Source organism: Astatotilapia calliptera, chromosome 19 (assembly GCF_900246225.1).
Source record: "Astatotilapia calliptera chromosome 19, fAstCal1.2, whole genome shotgun sequence".
Lineage (NCBI taxonomy): Eukaryota > Metazoa > Chordata > Actinopteri > Cichliformes > Cichlidae > Astatotilapia > Astatotilapia calliptera.
The window spans coordinates 14062677-14078136 of NC_039320.1; the positions used below are offsets into that span (position 1 = coordinate 14062677).

At 40.1% G+C, this 15460-nt stretch overlaps 2 protein-coding genes across 7 annotated transcripts in view; both read left to right on the forward strand.

Annotated features, from left to right (window-relative positions):
- The first annotated feature begins 97 nt into the window (after nt 1–97).
- mocs1 (molybdenum cofactor synthesis 1) overlaps nt 98–15460 on the forward strand; it is a 27879-nt gene continuing 12516 nt past the window's right edge. The window contains exons 1-11 of one of the 5 annotated variants that reach the window (XM_026151771.1): nt 98–402; nt 1516–1627; nt 1941–2108; nt 3452–3616; nt 4947–5008; nt 8051–8162; nt 8263–8375; nt 8744–8854; nt 10113–10233; nt 10319–10381; nt 10607–10673. In XM_026151771.1, coding sequence (XP_026007556.1) covers nt 208–402; nt 1516–1627; nt 1941–2108; nt 3452–3616; nt 4947–5008; nt 8051–8162; nt 8263–8375; nt 8744–8854; nt 10113–10233; nt 10319–10374 — 1215 coding nt within the window. In that variant the 5' untranslated portion in view covers nt 98–207 and the 3' untranslated portion in view covers nt 10375–10381; nt 10607–10673. Of the gene's footprint in view, nt 403–1515; nt 1628–1940; nt 2109–3451; nt 3617–4946; nt 5009–8050; nt 8163–8262; nt 8376–8743; nt 8855–10112; nt 10234–10318; nt 10382–10603; nt 11731–15460 lie in introns of those variants that run through there. The other 4 variants (XM_026151770.1, XM_026151767.1, XM_026151766.1 and 1 more) reach the window with 4 other exon arrangements.
- LOC113011917 (interferon-inducible GTPase 5-like) overlaps nt 13937–15460 on the forward strand; it is a 4396-nt gene continuing 2872 nt past the window's right edge. For both annotated transcript variants that reach the window (XM_026151772.1, XM_026151774.1), the window contains exon 1: nt 13937–15460. This exon is cut by the window's right edge. The gene's annotated coding sequence lies outside the window, so the exon portion shown is untranslated.

Consider the following 15460-nt stretch of genomic DNA (forward strand, 5'->3'; position numbering starts at 1 on the left):
ATAACCTGTCTCAGTGCCACCCTCCATTGGCGGTTTCTATGTAAAAAAATAAATAAATCTTTGGTTACCCTTGACTACACTACCCATAGTGCACCATGGTATGCGTCCGTTACTGTGATTGGTCCAGGTTGGTTAGAGACGTTGTTGAACTGCAGGTCGGAGAGAAAGAGCAAACAGAGGACCTCGGAGTTGTCAAATGGTTGAACTATGGCTGCGCCTGTTAGCATGTGCTGCCGTCTGTTTGACAGAAACGGCGCTTTGACACGTGTTAGGAAACTGTTTGCACGGCGCGTGAACAGAAGCATCGCGCGGAGCTGTTCCGGTGTTACGCACGAGGAAAATGAACTTGAACTCACAGACTCGACTATAGCTGGTTCCAACTTCAAAACCAGGGCAACACAGGTAAGTCAACCTCCAAAACAGTAACACAAGCCGGGCCTGCAGCTAAGATTGTCCTGTCTGTGTTGAGTCGCAGGCTGAGTGAAACCTTTAAGGAGTAAAGGTGAGAAGCTTATAACCTGAACAGGTTATAAACTGGGCCCAGGAAACACTAAACTAAGGAATAAATATTAAACCAAATGGTTATCCATTATGACAGCGTGGCTGTGATATAAAAGGGGGTCATGGGGTGTATTTTTGGCGTGATTGTGAGAACCAATCAGAGGGGGGAAACAACACCTCACCTGCTTTACGTTTGTCACTGCTTTGTAGTTTTACATACTTGATATCATGTGATAAGATAGATGTGATAGCCAGCATGTTGCAAGTAGGAAAAGAATTGTTATAAACTAATAAAGTTGGTTGAGATTAAAAGTAATTTTTTCTATTTGGATTGAAGTTGTGCTTTAGATGATACAGATTTTGAATCTTTTGGACCGTTTGGAGGCCCAAAGTATAAACAGTTTAAGAGGGTGTTATTGAGATAGTCTACTTCTTTAAAATATTGTTTCTACCTCATACATACATACTCTATCCATGTGCTTGATAATCAGAGATGATTGACAGAGCAAGCATGCTCCTGAATGTCCAGTAGTCAAATAACAGAGTAGCATTCATTGTTCATCTTCTTGCTGTGTCTCTCTGGGTTGCAGGTGTATATTACATCAGTGACTATAATAATTATGATATGGCAATAATAGGGAAAAATTGACTAAAGTGTGCATAAGTGGCTTTTATATGAAGCTTTTTACCTTAAGAAACAATGAAGGGACTTGGGAAGGTCTAAAAAGATCAGTGCAGTTAAATGATCAGCCTGTTGATTAACAGAGTGTCTCCGAGCAACTGCTGAGTCACTGGTTTGCTTTTACACTGGTAACTTTTGACATAACCGCAGGTGCTCATGAGTGATGGGCAAAGGTCAGGAGCTGGGACACAGATTTGGCTTCAGCTGACATTATTGTGTCTCTGGCATGATGGGACTCAGAGGGGCTGTTGTGTTTGATTCAAAATAAGACTGCAGTGATGCCAGGGTATATAGTTTGATCGGTGTCTTTTCCTGGTTCTTTTCCTCCCCAGAAGAGGCTCAGGGATGACAGCATACTCCCCTTTTCAGCATTCTTGACTGACAACTTTGGCCGCAGGCACAACTACCTACGAATCTCCCTCACAGAAAAATGCAACTTCCGCTGTGAGTAAATGTTTATTTTCTGTGGATCCTATCAAGAAACCATTGTTACATTCCCAGCCCACTAGTGGAGCAACATTATTAGACCAAGTTAACCATCGTAATTAGTAAACCTTTCACAGAAGTGCACTAAAATGCCCAAATTCTGCTGACCTACTGGAGAAAGAAAAGGTTTTTCTTTCCCACACAGTAGAGTTTTTGGTTTGTCCCCTCGTTCCCTTTTATTTAGTTGTGTTACTTCAGTATTTATCGTAGTAAAAGAAGGAATTCTCGCTAATGTAGGCTAAAATACATCTTTCATCTTTCTCATTTCTAGGTCAGTACTGCATGCCAGAGGAGGGGGTGAAGCTCACACCGCGGGGCCAGCTGCTATCCACCTCTGAGGTGCTGACCCTGGCTCGCCTCTTCGTCCAAGAGGGGGTGGACAAGATCCGCCTCACTGGAGGGGAGCCGCTCATCAGACCTGATGTGCTCCATATTATCAGTAAGAAACAAGGAGAAAATAGTTTGTGCAGGCTTTTTTTTTTTTCAATAATAAAACAACTTGGAAGCTGTTTTGAGTCATTTCACACTTTTTTAACACTTTGGATCAGCTTGTAGCAAACATAAACTTGCTTTCTTCAGTTTACCGTATGACTAAAATGATGTAGTGACACTGTTTTCAGAGGAGCAAGTCAGCTTTGGCAACCAGGCGACCGATGATTCATGTGCTAACTCTGCTGACTTGACTGCAGCTGAAGTGAAGAGAAGCAATTTTGCATGCATGCCTTCAGTTTAAGGGTTTCTGTGGAAGGGGAAATGATTTGTTACACCACAGTTGTGTTTTTGGTCTAATGATGTATTATTGCATCATTTGAATTTTACAGCCTGATTTTAAATTAAACTTTGTAAGTGAAGCCTCTGCAGCAAGAAAAAGCCTGTCGTGAATGAATGAGGGTGTGTGACAGGACTAGTGGGTCAGGTCTTTTTGGAAAGAGGACCATTGATTGCCACTAGCTGTGTGTGAGGCTCATGAGACTTCATGCATAACTTGGATTTGGTTGCACTAGTTATTTCAGGAAGCAAGAGGATCGCTTGAAATAACGGAATATAATTTATTGAAGTGTGGAGTTTGACTAATAAATGATTTGCCGACATTGGTAGGAAGAAATACACAACAGTATTGCTGATGGAGATTAGAGTTGGAGACTCTGATGAGGCACATTGAGCATCCAGAATAAAGGTGGAGATGAGGAGGAGGCAGAACACATGAATGAGAGTCTGAAACGACTGCACTGAGATTTAAAGCTCAAGGAACAGAGGCTGAATGTCTCACAGGAGGAGCGTGAAAAAGCTGCAGTGAAGCTGGTTGTGTTGTTTTTGTTGGCTCACAGAACCGCTGATGTGGCGTGTACAGTTATAAACAGGATCCACAAAGATCTACTGGTTACAAGTAATGGTAGTTGGCTAGGTTTACTGGATGGATTTAGTTGCATTGTGGTGCTGTGTGTGTTTGTGAGTTCATTCTGCATTATCTTTGCTTAATGTCAAAATGACCAGAGTAACTGTACTAGTTATGGATAATAAAGACTTTAATAACCCATAAATTTATTTAAAGAAGTTTTTTCATTGATAGGCATTCAAGCAAGGAAACATAATTTCCCGGTGGCACAATATGCTGCATAGTAACAGATAAAGATATCCACTTTACATGGCTAAAGATTTTGTTCTGTTATCATGCTGTAATGATTGATTTATGTATGGATAAACTCATCTGTTATATAATATTTCAACCTTAAAGGTAAAAGTTCTCTCATTCTGTCTTGCCTTTCCACTTCTACTCTGCAGCTGAGCTCAGAAAGTTGGAGGGCCTCAAGACTATCGCCATGACAACCAATGGCATGAACTTGGCTCGGCTTTTGCCAAACCTTAAAGACGCCGGATTGGACCTGATCAACATCAGCCTGGATTCATTAGTTCCTGCCAAATTTGAGTTTATTGTCAGACGGAAAGGTATGGAAGCGTCGTCAGTGTATCAATGTCAGCTGTGTGAGACATATGATCAGAACACCAATAGTGTGCGTAGATTGAGGAGGGAAAAAAGCGACATCACGAGGCTGTAGCTGATTGACGCTGTAGTTTAGGAGTGTATAACCACAAAAGTGTCAGATGGTCAGTGAGATATTTTCTAAATCCCTACGTCTTTAGAAAATATGAAGGAGATTGTGATCTGGTGATGGTGGAGGCCATTTGAGTATAATGAACTCATTGTGATGTTTAAGATGCCAGTTTTACATGATTTTAGCTTTGTGACGTGGTGTGTTATCCTGCTGGAAGCAGCGGTCAGAAGATGGGAGATGTTACTGTTACTGTGGTGATAAAGTGATGGGTACTGAGCAACTGTACTCGGACAGGCTGTAGTGTTTAAATAATGCTCATTTGGTGCTAACTGGCCCAAAGTGTGCCCAGATAATTGGCTGATTGACTGACTTCAGATGAAATTAAACATATTTAATATTCTTCATGTGTGGCTAAAAACCCTCACTGTCTTTATGTATGAAACTGTTCCTTTTTTTTAGTGTTTCCCTAGTTCAGCTTTTTCTTCTAGTGTATGATAGGCATAAATCAGTGTAGTTTTTGTTGTGGGTCCATCCCACAAGCTTAGGGAAGAAGGCTGTAAGCTGTAAACACTGCAGGTGACAGCAGGGCAGAGCTATGGGTGGTTGGCTCGTGAAAGGCAGACACAGATGGACTAACTGAGATTAGGACATGAAGAAGAGCGGAGAAAAGAAAACTGGATTTACAGCACCTGCCTTCTTGTGTTTGTAATAGAAGTTACTGTTGAAATCTTGTTTCTTTTCTTTATTCAGGACAAATTGCAGTTATGCAAACTGTAAATAAAACATAAGCCTCATCCTACATAAAGATCCTGCTTTGATTTAATTGTTTTGAGCAAGTGAAAACAAATAATGACTCTGACCTCGACAGTGTGCTTTTCAAAAGCTTGAGCTGCTGTGGAGGGATTACATGTTTCTATACAAGTGGTTTGTGGTGAATTATGGACATTAAAAGGTGGAGGAGAACAGACAAGGCCGAGCTTTTCGTGTGGAAGCACCACTCATTTCAGAAACCACAAAGCTTAGTTCTGATCTTTGTTTTTGTTGTATGATTCAGTGCATTTTTATTTCTCAAAACCTGCCTCCAATCACACACCATTCTCAACTTTAGTCGTATTTTAATAACATACAAACTTTACTATTATTATTTATTAGTAGCATTACTAATGTACCTAATGTAAAATGTTAATCTTAGTCACATTTCATTTTCTACTTGCCTTTTCCAGGGTTTCACAAAGTAATGGAGGGCGTTGAAAAGGCCATTGAATTGGGCTACAGTCCTGTGAAGGTATTTGTTCATTTTCATTCATTATTAAGTCTCTGTTATGGAAAATATCCCCACTACGATTCAGTGTCTTCCTTTTTGTTACTGTTTAACATTTTTGCAGTTTATATATAAGTATTAAAATGGGTAAGATTTAATTGCAGGACAAGTGTTTCACAGTTGCAGAAATGTAGCAAGTGCAGAGTGCCCAAAAACTCTGAGATAATCAGCTAATATCAGTGAGAGAAAACAATAAAATCATGGTTAGGAAAGGTGAATTCCCTGTGATGACTTTCATATGGTGTTTTTGGATAATGTGTCAGAGTGAAAGCCTGGAACAAGAGAACAACAAGGGGCTGAGGATGGAGCCTTGGGGACCGGCATTTGTACTGATCTAAGATCAATCCTACTGTGGCGCTGAGAAGTCAAACGCACTGAAACCTAAGCAAGTAGAAATGTTGCAAAAGCTGCTCTGCTCTGGATCAAACCACCAAAAATGTTGGTGGTTTGATCCAGTTGGCATGCCAAATATCCTTGGGCAAGATACTTACTCCAATTTGCTCTCCAATGTATCCATCAGAGTATGAATGTGTGTGAATATTTGATATAAAGCACTTATGTAGGAAAAGAACAGAAATAAGTGCTTGTATGAATGGGTTTGAATGAGTGAATGAGGTAAGTCATATAAAACACTTCGTGTGCTTAGTTAGTAGTAGAAAAATGCTGCATATGAATCAGTCCGTTAACCAAAATCAAGCAATGACCACTATTATGAGCAATTCCTTTTACTTGTTCATAATGAGAGACACAAACTGTTTTGCAGAGTGCTTTGGAAGTTGTCAGATTTTAGTTGTAGTTTAATATGTTTCCTCCAGTAGCTTCTCGTAACCTGATTCCCCTTTAGGAAGAGTGTGATTTTTATAAGGCTTCTCTGTTACAGGAGTTTAGGAATGCCAGCATAAAATAACATTATATGTCCATTACCTAGTCTAAAAAATTGTTGTTCTTCATTCTGTTTTGCTAAGCTGTGCGGTTAGCTTGATGCCCCTGACTGCATGTTGATCAAGAAGTGTTGTGGTTCAGCCTTGGGTCAGTGAAGGACCTTCATTTGTAGATCTTTAAGCATCAAATGAGTCACATTAAATCTGCTAGACAGTTAAAATAAAACATGATGCTGTTTTAAACTTTCACGTTATTTATCAACTCTTTAAGAAGGCAAGAAAAAGCTTATGTGGACGGGTCTCCTTTTGAAAAATTTAGACTTTAAAAATATAGTGAATTATTCCAGTCATTAACATCACTGGATGAATTCTCATGTATAGTACATCAAAGTCTTATAAGGCTGTTATTATTGTGTTACATAATTAGTGTGAATGCTTGAAAAGCATTCACAGTATTGTTCTTCTAATCTTTATTATTAGTGTGAATGCTTGAAAAGCATTCACAGTATTGTTCTTCTAATCTTTATTATTATTTTCTATTCCGTACGTTTTTCGCCGACTATCTCCTTCAAAACCGTTCAACTTAGAAAAACCATTCAAACACCATTAGATTCCTCTTCTTTTGGAATGGTGTGCTTCTACTTTTCTCATTTTTAACATTTATATTTTTAATTTTATTCAACTTTATTCAACAAAAATTTCCCATGTATTTCAATGGGGAGACCCTTCAAATTCTCATTCAACTTACTCATTTTTAAACTCTTACTACTTCAACATACGTTCACATAGAGCCACCATTCAAACTTTAAAACGAAGACAAGACATTCAACTATTCAACTTGTATTTATCTTTTCAATATCTATTATACTTTTTCTTCAGTTCCAGTTTAAGTTTCATGATGTTTTTTCACCCGTTTCAGAGTTTATAATGGGTGTGTATGGGACGGAATGTTGGGGCTAGAGTGAGGCAGCTCAACTGCTAGAGTGAGAGGAGCAAAAAAATTAATCTTAAAATCTTTTTTAAAACTGCTGCTGTGTCCGCAGCGTTTGCTCTACAGGTATGATTTTACCCTCAAAACGTAGCCATGGCTGTCCTCTTTCATCCAATGTGTTTACTATTGTACTAGGTGTTATGGTTCTTTCATAAATGTCACCAATGCACAGCCTCCTCCCTCAAACTCTTCCATAGACTCTAATGTTAAAATGGCTCAGAAGGTTCGTTTGAAAATCAGAAGAGCATGGTGTCTTTCCACTGTCACCACGTGCCATATAATAAACTCCACAGACATGAAAACTGAGAATTTGGTAGACTAGACATTGCTGTCGCTCACAGTGAAAGAATTTTGTCAATACGACTTTTACTTTTCATTTGGGAACGATTTGTTTCGGCCTGACTTTTCTGTTCATTTTAAGCAGCAAAAGTGAGGTGCATGTCTGTGTGCGTGTGTATGGAGCCATTGGGTGCGGTCACTATAGCAACCAGGCTCACACCTGCCTGCTTAACGAGCTCTCTCTCTCACTCTGCCAAAATTAATCTTAAACACTTCTCTTTCAACTGCTGCTGTGTCCACAGTGTTAAAGCCATCATTTACCCTCAAAACGTCGCCATGTTGTTCTTTTTTCCAACATCTGTCTTTCAAAGCTCAGAGATTAAACTTTTAAACTGTGTGGGTCCAAGTGGAGGGATCACATTTTAGTCATTCAGGATCAAAGAATATGACTTTTAATATTCTTTCAGATGTTTTCTGACTCTAAATGTTCTTTTCTCATTTCTTAGGTTTTTCTAATTTACAATTAAAACATTTTCAGCTTTTTTCCAACTTCTTCTTCTGTGTAACCTTCAGCTTTTAGCAGTTCAGCACTTTTGTTTTCAGGTTAAATTCAGGTTGTTTTTTTTTATCTTTCATCAAAATTTTTAACTTAAATTCAGTAATTATTTCATTTCAGTGCATACATTCAGATTCAAGCATTCACACTGCAGTTTCTTCAGAAAATGCACTTTCTAGTTAAATATTGGCCCACACATCTTCAGTAAGTCATTTTCTGTCGGTTGTTACATAACCAGCTTGTTAGGAAAATAATGGCTCAGTAATCAGAGGCCTATTGTTGTTCACTTCTCTTTGTAGATCAACTGCGTGGTCATGCGAGGCCTGAATGAGGATGAGCTGCTTGATTTTGCAGCACTGACAGAGAAGAAGCCTCTGGAGGTGCGCTTTATAGAGTACATGCCCTTCGATGGTAAGTGCTCACACCCCATGAAGAGTTTCAAATGCTCGTGCAAATGTTTTAAACATCCATTGTTTAAACCCACACTTCCTGGTTCGTCTCCTCTCTGCAGGCAACAAGTGGAACTTTAAGAAGATGGTGAGCTACCAGGAGATGCTGGACCGCATCAGGCAGAAGTGGCCCGACCTGGAGAAGCTTCAAGCTGGACAGACAGACACAGCCAAGGTCAGTGTCTCCAACTGTACTAAATTACTTTGGAGATGAAATCCTGACAAAGATGGTTGATTAATTATTATATTTATACTGAAAAATAAAAAGTCATGTTTCTTGTGTTCCTCTGTGCATTTTCTCCGACACATCCGAGTCCCTCTGATCAAATAGACCTGCAGGATTTTTCTATATTTCTGCTTAAAACATCATCAGATTATAACACAAGTCCTAAAAACAAAAAAGAAGACAACCCAATTAAACACATTAAACTAAAACATCCAAGTGAACAAAGTTTCAGGTGTCGGAGTCCAATGAAGAACTTTTTGTCACTGGTTGTAACATTTGAAAGTATATTTCTCACTTTTTTCCCTGTTTTGAAACAGACATTTAAAGTGCCAGGCTTCAAAGGTCAGCTGGGCTTCATCACCTCCATGTCCGACCATTTCTGTCGCTCCTGCAATCGTTTACGCATCACTGCAGACGGCAACCTAAAGGTAAAGCCGATAAAGCTTTAAAGCTGTTCGTGAGGTCTGTTATTGTCCTATGGCACAAATGTTCATGTATGCATGTGTGCAATTATAGATGGGCGGAGCTTGTGGGCGGCAGGTTGTGGAGCAAAAAGGGTGGTTTGTGATTTGTTAATAAGTGACAGAATCTTTTGCTGTTACTTGAGTTTTTCGTAATTTTGATGAGAATCTTATTGCTTTTATACATTTTTCTTCACCTTCATGTATCAGTGTCCCTTTTTCTTCACCATTAAGGTCCTTTGATTCTCCTTCTGGTCATTCCCTTTGTTTTTGAGACAAAACTTTTAACTAATTAGAATCAATATACACTGAAGGTGTAGAGGAGGCTGCATACACTTCACTCTGAAACACTGATTTCAGTGGTTTGCACCAAGCAACAGGATACAAGCACAACTACAGAGCTCTTGTAGGCGCTACGGTCAAAGTTCAGCAGAATGTAACTTTGACCACTGTGAACTATGACGACTGCCTGTCTACCCAATAGGAAGATGGCATCTCTTTCTACTGGTAAGGTCCACTACAGGCCATCTCTGCCTTCAGCTGAATAGGGCAGAAGGTCTTCTATTGGCCACAGTGAGCTGCAGAGCAAAGTAGAGGAAATGTTTATTATGATGCATTTGAATTCATTAAATTATACAACATTTGTTTGGGTTTGTATCGAGACCAATGTCATAGACTGAGTATTTCTTCACCTCTCACCTCTTTTATATCCCCACGTGTTACATACCACTACAGCATGTCATTGAATTGTGTCTAATCTCTCCCTTAGTCTGTTTTGACCTGCTTTATTTCTGCTCTCTTTCTGTTTTGTCTTCTCTTTCTTCTTCTCTCTTTCCCCTTACCCCAGAACCCGTCACAGCAGCAGATGGCTGCCTCTCCCTGACCCTGTTTAAAAGGAAGTTTTACCTTCCCGTCATCTCAAAAGTGCTTGTTCATAACAGATCACTTGATCGTTGGGATTTTCTCTAAGAATACTGTCGAGTCTTTACCTTACAGAATAAAGCACGCTATTGCTGCTGTTAGCTTAATATAAAAAGTGGGTTATTCTCCCACTATCTCTACTGATCTATTATTAAGTTCTTAAGCAATTTTTGATATTAAAGTGAACTTTTACACAGACTCCAGGGAGCCATTTAGTTAATGTTTGGTGTCTAATCTTGGATTTGGACTGCATTGCATTTGTGAAAACAGCTTTTCACTCTTTCCCGTCCGTCTCCTCTCTCAGGTGTGTTTGTTTGGTAACTCAGAGGTCTCCCTCAGAGATGTCTTACGCTCTGGCGCGTCTGATGAAGAGCTGCTGCAAATTATTGGTGCTGCTGTGGGCCGGAAGAAGAAACAGCATGCAGGTAGAAATCAATACATCATACAATTTTAGGATTATGCGCACAGATTGTTGTAATATTTGTAATTTATCCCTCTTTCTCTCTTCAGGCATGTTCAGTATCTCTCAGATGAAGAACAGGCCTATGATCCTCATTGGTGGGTGACACAGCTGTACGTACAAAGACCTCATTCGTGTTTCTTTAATGTTTTGTATTAGGATTGGAGCAGATCCACATCCATGCACTTTCCTTCTTAAAGATCAGGGAATGTTGAATCAAAAAGTTCAGCTATGGCTGAACTTCACACTGCTGGGCTGCCAACTAGTGTTTTAGAAGTGGTTGCAGCCAAAGTAGTTATGTCAGTATTCTTGACTCATTTATTTTTGTTTTCCAGCAGGTACCACATCTCAGACGTTCCTGCCAAAGCTACAAGACAGCAAGAGGGCTTTCCTCATTAGTTCCCAGCTTAAAAATGACACGTTCCTCTCTCCAGCAACAACTCATCATTTAGGCAGCAGGAAAGTCTTGAATAGAGAGGATTGTTTGTGCCTTTCAGACTCCACTAACTTAACACAGGAAGCCAGTGTTTGCTGCTCTGGAACCTTAATGAGTGGGGGTACCCATGTTAAGATGCATATCAACACAGAAAAACCTAACCACAATGAAGTAGCATCCCTTCCCTCTGCAGAGATTGATAATGATCACATTAGTTGTCACACTAAGACTGAATGTTTCAGAACACGCACAAATGTCACAAGCTATGTTAATGAAGTCTGTCTCAGGAACGCACAAGCCCTGAGTCCTAATGTTCTGACGAGCCACGTGTCCAGGACCCCAGGAGCAGCTGTTTTTTGCACACTGCTGATAGATGCCAAAATAAATCAGAGAAACCACCCTGTTAGATTCTGCCACAGTCAAAATTCCAACAAGGTTGCCAGTTGTAAACAGTCTGAGAGCAACCAGACAACAGATCTCAAAGCTCAGCTGACACATACAGACGCCCAGGGCCGCGCCACCATGGTGGATGTCGGGGGGAAACTTCCCACATGTCGAACAGCCGTAGCCTGCGCCACCGTTAGCTTAGGCCCCACCGCCTTCCGCCTGCTTCGAGATAACCAGCTGGCCAAGGGCGACGCCTTGACTGTGGCGCAGTTGGCTGGCATCATGGCTTCGAAGCAGACCTCCACCCTCATCCCCCTCTGCCACCCTTTACCCTTAGACCACACCTCTGTCACATTTCACCTGGATGAGCTTCTTAATGCCGTCGTCATCACAGCGACATGTCGCACCACGGGCAGGACGGGAGTGGAGATGGAGGCTCTGACCACTGCTTCTGTAACAGCGCTCACCGTCTACGATATGTGCAAGGCGGTGAGCCATGACATCATCATCACGGATATAAAACTCGTCAGTAAGACAGGCGGTGAAAAGGACTTTCATCGTCATTCAAAACAGGAAGAATGAGATCAAAGACTGCACTATGGTTTTCCACAAATTAAACTTTGTGCCATCAATGAAAAACACATCCTGTTGGGCAGTTATCTCTCCTAGTCTGAATCGTTTTGTCTAATATGTAGTTTACTGAAGTTTTATCAATATTTTCAGTGTCATAATTCCTGCTTTTCCCTCCAGAGGGTTCACAAGTATTACATTGATAGTCCTCCCTGGAGGTTTTTGGAGTGAAGAAGAAACTGATTGCAGATGGCACTGATAATGTGCTTTTAAATTTGAAAGAATTTAATTTATGAAACTTGAAAACTGAACACAAACAAAAGAAGAGAGCAGCAAACGTTTCAGTGCATATTCCAGTCAGTCCCATACTCGCTTGCTCTTTTTCTTAACTTGCTTTTTATTGCAGTGACTAACACTACCACTATGATTGTTTTAACCTTGCTTTTTTTTTTTTTTTTTAGATAATTAGGATATGAAATTTTAGTTTTGATGTTTTTCTACCTACCTCTGTAGTACACTGCAAACTAGATTTGTACTACATGAAAGTAGAGGATGGTAGTAAAATAAACTTATCAAATGACTGATAACACAAATAATCCGTTACACAGTACGTTAACCCATTATTGCTCAATATGTTGTTAAAGTCTGTGTTCCTGTAACTTCCCTCCACTTGTGTGCTGTCTGTACCAGCCGTTTTCTTTTGTTTTTGAAGATTATTATGATTTTCATTGGTTGCATTAACTGCATTCACTTCACATCATCACACATCTTTTTTTTTTTTCTTTTTTTTTTTTTTTTTTTTTAAATGAAGTATGGCATGTTTTATGTTCATTTCCCCCTCAGAAAAATGGCAGTATTCTCCGGTTATATCATAAAGATATAAATGTTGAGCAATGTGTGACTGCACAGGGTGGTTCCACTCTGGTTACAACACACACCATGTTCCACTATTTTCTTCACGTTATTAAAGAAACACTAACAGTCTTGGTACTTTTGCTGTAAAATTAATACCTTATTACTTATTAGCTATAATTACAGGCTTAGCAAGACTAACTAAAATAAATGAATCTGGTTATGAGTTATTTACAGCAGTAATACTGAATCTGACTGCATATATAGTAGATATTGAAGCTCATGTACAAGCTGATCTTGTACATGGCTTGGCTCGGGTGATATCTCCCCCCCCCCCCCCCCCCCCCCCCCCCCCCCCGACCTGTCGTGCTGGCTCCCCCTTGCCATAGCATGTATGTTGTAGCTCATCAATCTCTAGCAGTTCATTCCCTTCTTCCAAATGTTGGAACACTGAGCTACTGTCGCTGTTTTGCCATCACTAAAATGCCATCACCCTATTTATGTAATTTGGGATTACTTGCATAGTAGCAGCAGCTTACCATTTTTGTCTCTTGCCTACCAAGTCCCCGGTTCCTCAACACCTGATATGGACCGTGTTGTACTTCTCTCTCTCCTTGGTTAGCAAGGACCCCTTTTTTCTTTTTTTGCCTGTCCCATTTGGATCTTTAGCCATCATAATTGTTGTCTGAAGGCCAAGAAAGACGCCAAGTGAATTTACTTTACCAAGTGGATCATCATCATGGCCTTGCCATATTGGTACATTTGATTGACCTTTATATAATTATAATTATGTATTTATTTTATTTTCGTTTTTAAAGACGTGACACACATGACTGGGGGATAGGACAGGGAGAAAGAATGAAAGAAAGAGGGAGAGAAAGAAAAATAGAGGGGAGAAGAGATGGTGGGAAAGGGGGGAAGGAAAAAAAAAAAGAACAAACAAACAAAACACCTGGATCACCTTTATGGAGAACCAGAAGAGAAAACAAAGAGCAACATAACAATAAACTAGCTAACAATAGATAACAGTAGATACTTTTTTAATTTCACCTGTTGAGAATGAAAAAAAGAAAACAAGCAGAAGAAAACAAGAGTAATAGAATAAACAACAGCACGATGATATATGGGAATATGACTGTAAATACTAAATATTAAACATTATTGTGCAGCACGTAAGATTGATAGATAGATTGCTAGAGGGTGTGGGGGGGCCACAGCCCCATCCTCCAGGGCATGAAGCAGGTATGGAGGAGATCAAAACTCCAGACATCCAGAGGCCCCCAGAACACAAGAGACCAAGGAAGACCAACAGAGGGGCAGCCGCGCCACTGTCCCAGAAAGAGCTGAGGAGAGTCCCAGATGGGGGCTCACTCAGCAGCCACGGAGCAGAAGCCAGGGGGAGTTGCAGTGACGCGCCCGGGAGCTCCGCCGGCAGCCAGCTGTGCCAGAGTGACCGGTAGAAGGACAAGGAGATGATGAACACTGGATGCTCAGATGCACTCCAATAGCTGATTGCTCTCCAATAGTAAGTAGGCCTGGCCTGCCTCCAAACAGCTGGAGGTGGATCTTTCCCCACTGATAACGCTATGTCTAGATCAACAGAATCAACGTTTTGGGAGTATCTCAAAAGTAAACGGTAAGTCTTATTATTTCCGTTAAAATTTAAATCAGTGGCTGCAGTCATACAGTACATGTTTTTATTTTTCACAGTCTTTTGTTGCAAAAAGTTCAAATTATTTGCCTAAAACATGTTTAAAAAAATCGTGACGAAAGTTAAAGAGATGAAAATAATAGCAGCAATCACCACCACTATTATCTTCAAGTGACATTGAATTGCACCAGAGTCCACTCAGTTTACACAAATAGTTGCAGCAAAAGTAGTCCCAAACAGGACACACATGATGGAAACACTCGGGAGACTAACAGTACAATAAAAAAAAGAATAAAAAAAACAAGGAAAACTTAAACACACATGAGGAAATTAGGGAAAGAGAGACAGTGGGTGGAAACGAGGCACAGGTGAACAGATTAATGAGAAAGAGGGAAGGTGAAATTGAACACAACACACACCAGACAAGAGAGTCTCAAAATAAGACAGGAGACAGATAAACCTGACAAAATGTAAACACAAAGACAGGACTGACTAAACATGGGAAACCTAGATCACAGGCTAGACACAATGAACATAAGTGATCCCGCCCTGGTCCCCAAAGCCATACCCAAAAGCCAATTTACTGATCAAGGTGCTTTTATTGCTACCAAAAAACGGAAAGCATTAACTTCGAGGTAAATAAAGGCCAAAATAACAAACAAAGCATGCCACTCCAAAAAGGGAGGCACTACCTAAACCCAGTGTGAAACAAAAAACAAACCTTACCTCATTTACAAGTGAAAGAGTATTTACACACTATATACAAAACTTAACAATTCTTTAAAGTCACGCGTAACAATTTGTCACAGATGGCTAGGACGCCAAGGACGGGTCTGCTGCTGCTGCCCAGAGACAACTCCTGGAGAAGGTTTTTAAAACAAACACTTGATGATGGAAACCATTCAGCAGCTGCTAGTTCTCCAATCGGGAAGAGGACCTGCAGAGAGACTTTAAGGCACATGACATACACATTGAATAAAATCCAGACACCGTGATTCCAAATATGGACATGGCCGTAACAGGGATACATCGGGAATGACCAATAAAATAACATCTACATCTCATCAGAAGGAGAAATTATCTTTCAGTTTATCTGTCGTTTAAAATTATTTAATTATAGCTGGTTTAAAAGTGTGACTGTATGTATGAATGTAAAACCGAAAGTTCAGCAGACAGAAACAATAACAGCTGCTCCTCCTGCTTTTGAAAAGGGAGTAGCCTATTCACTGTTAATAGTAATGTCACTGTTAATAAACTCAATTGTTAAATCACGATCTTAATATGTCTTTCAGAAGG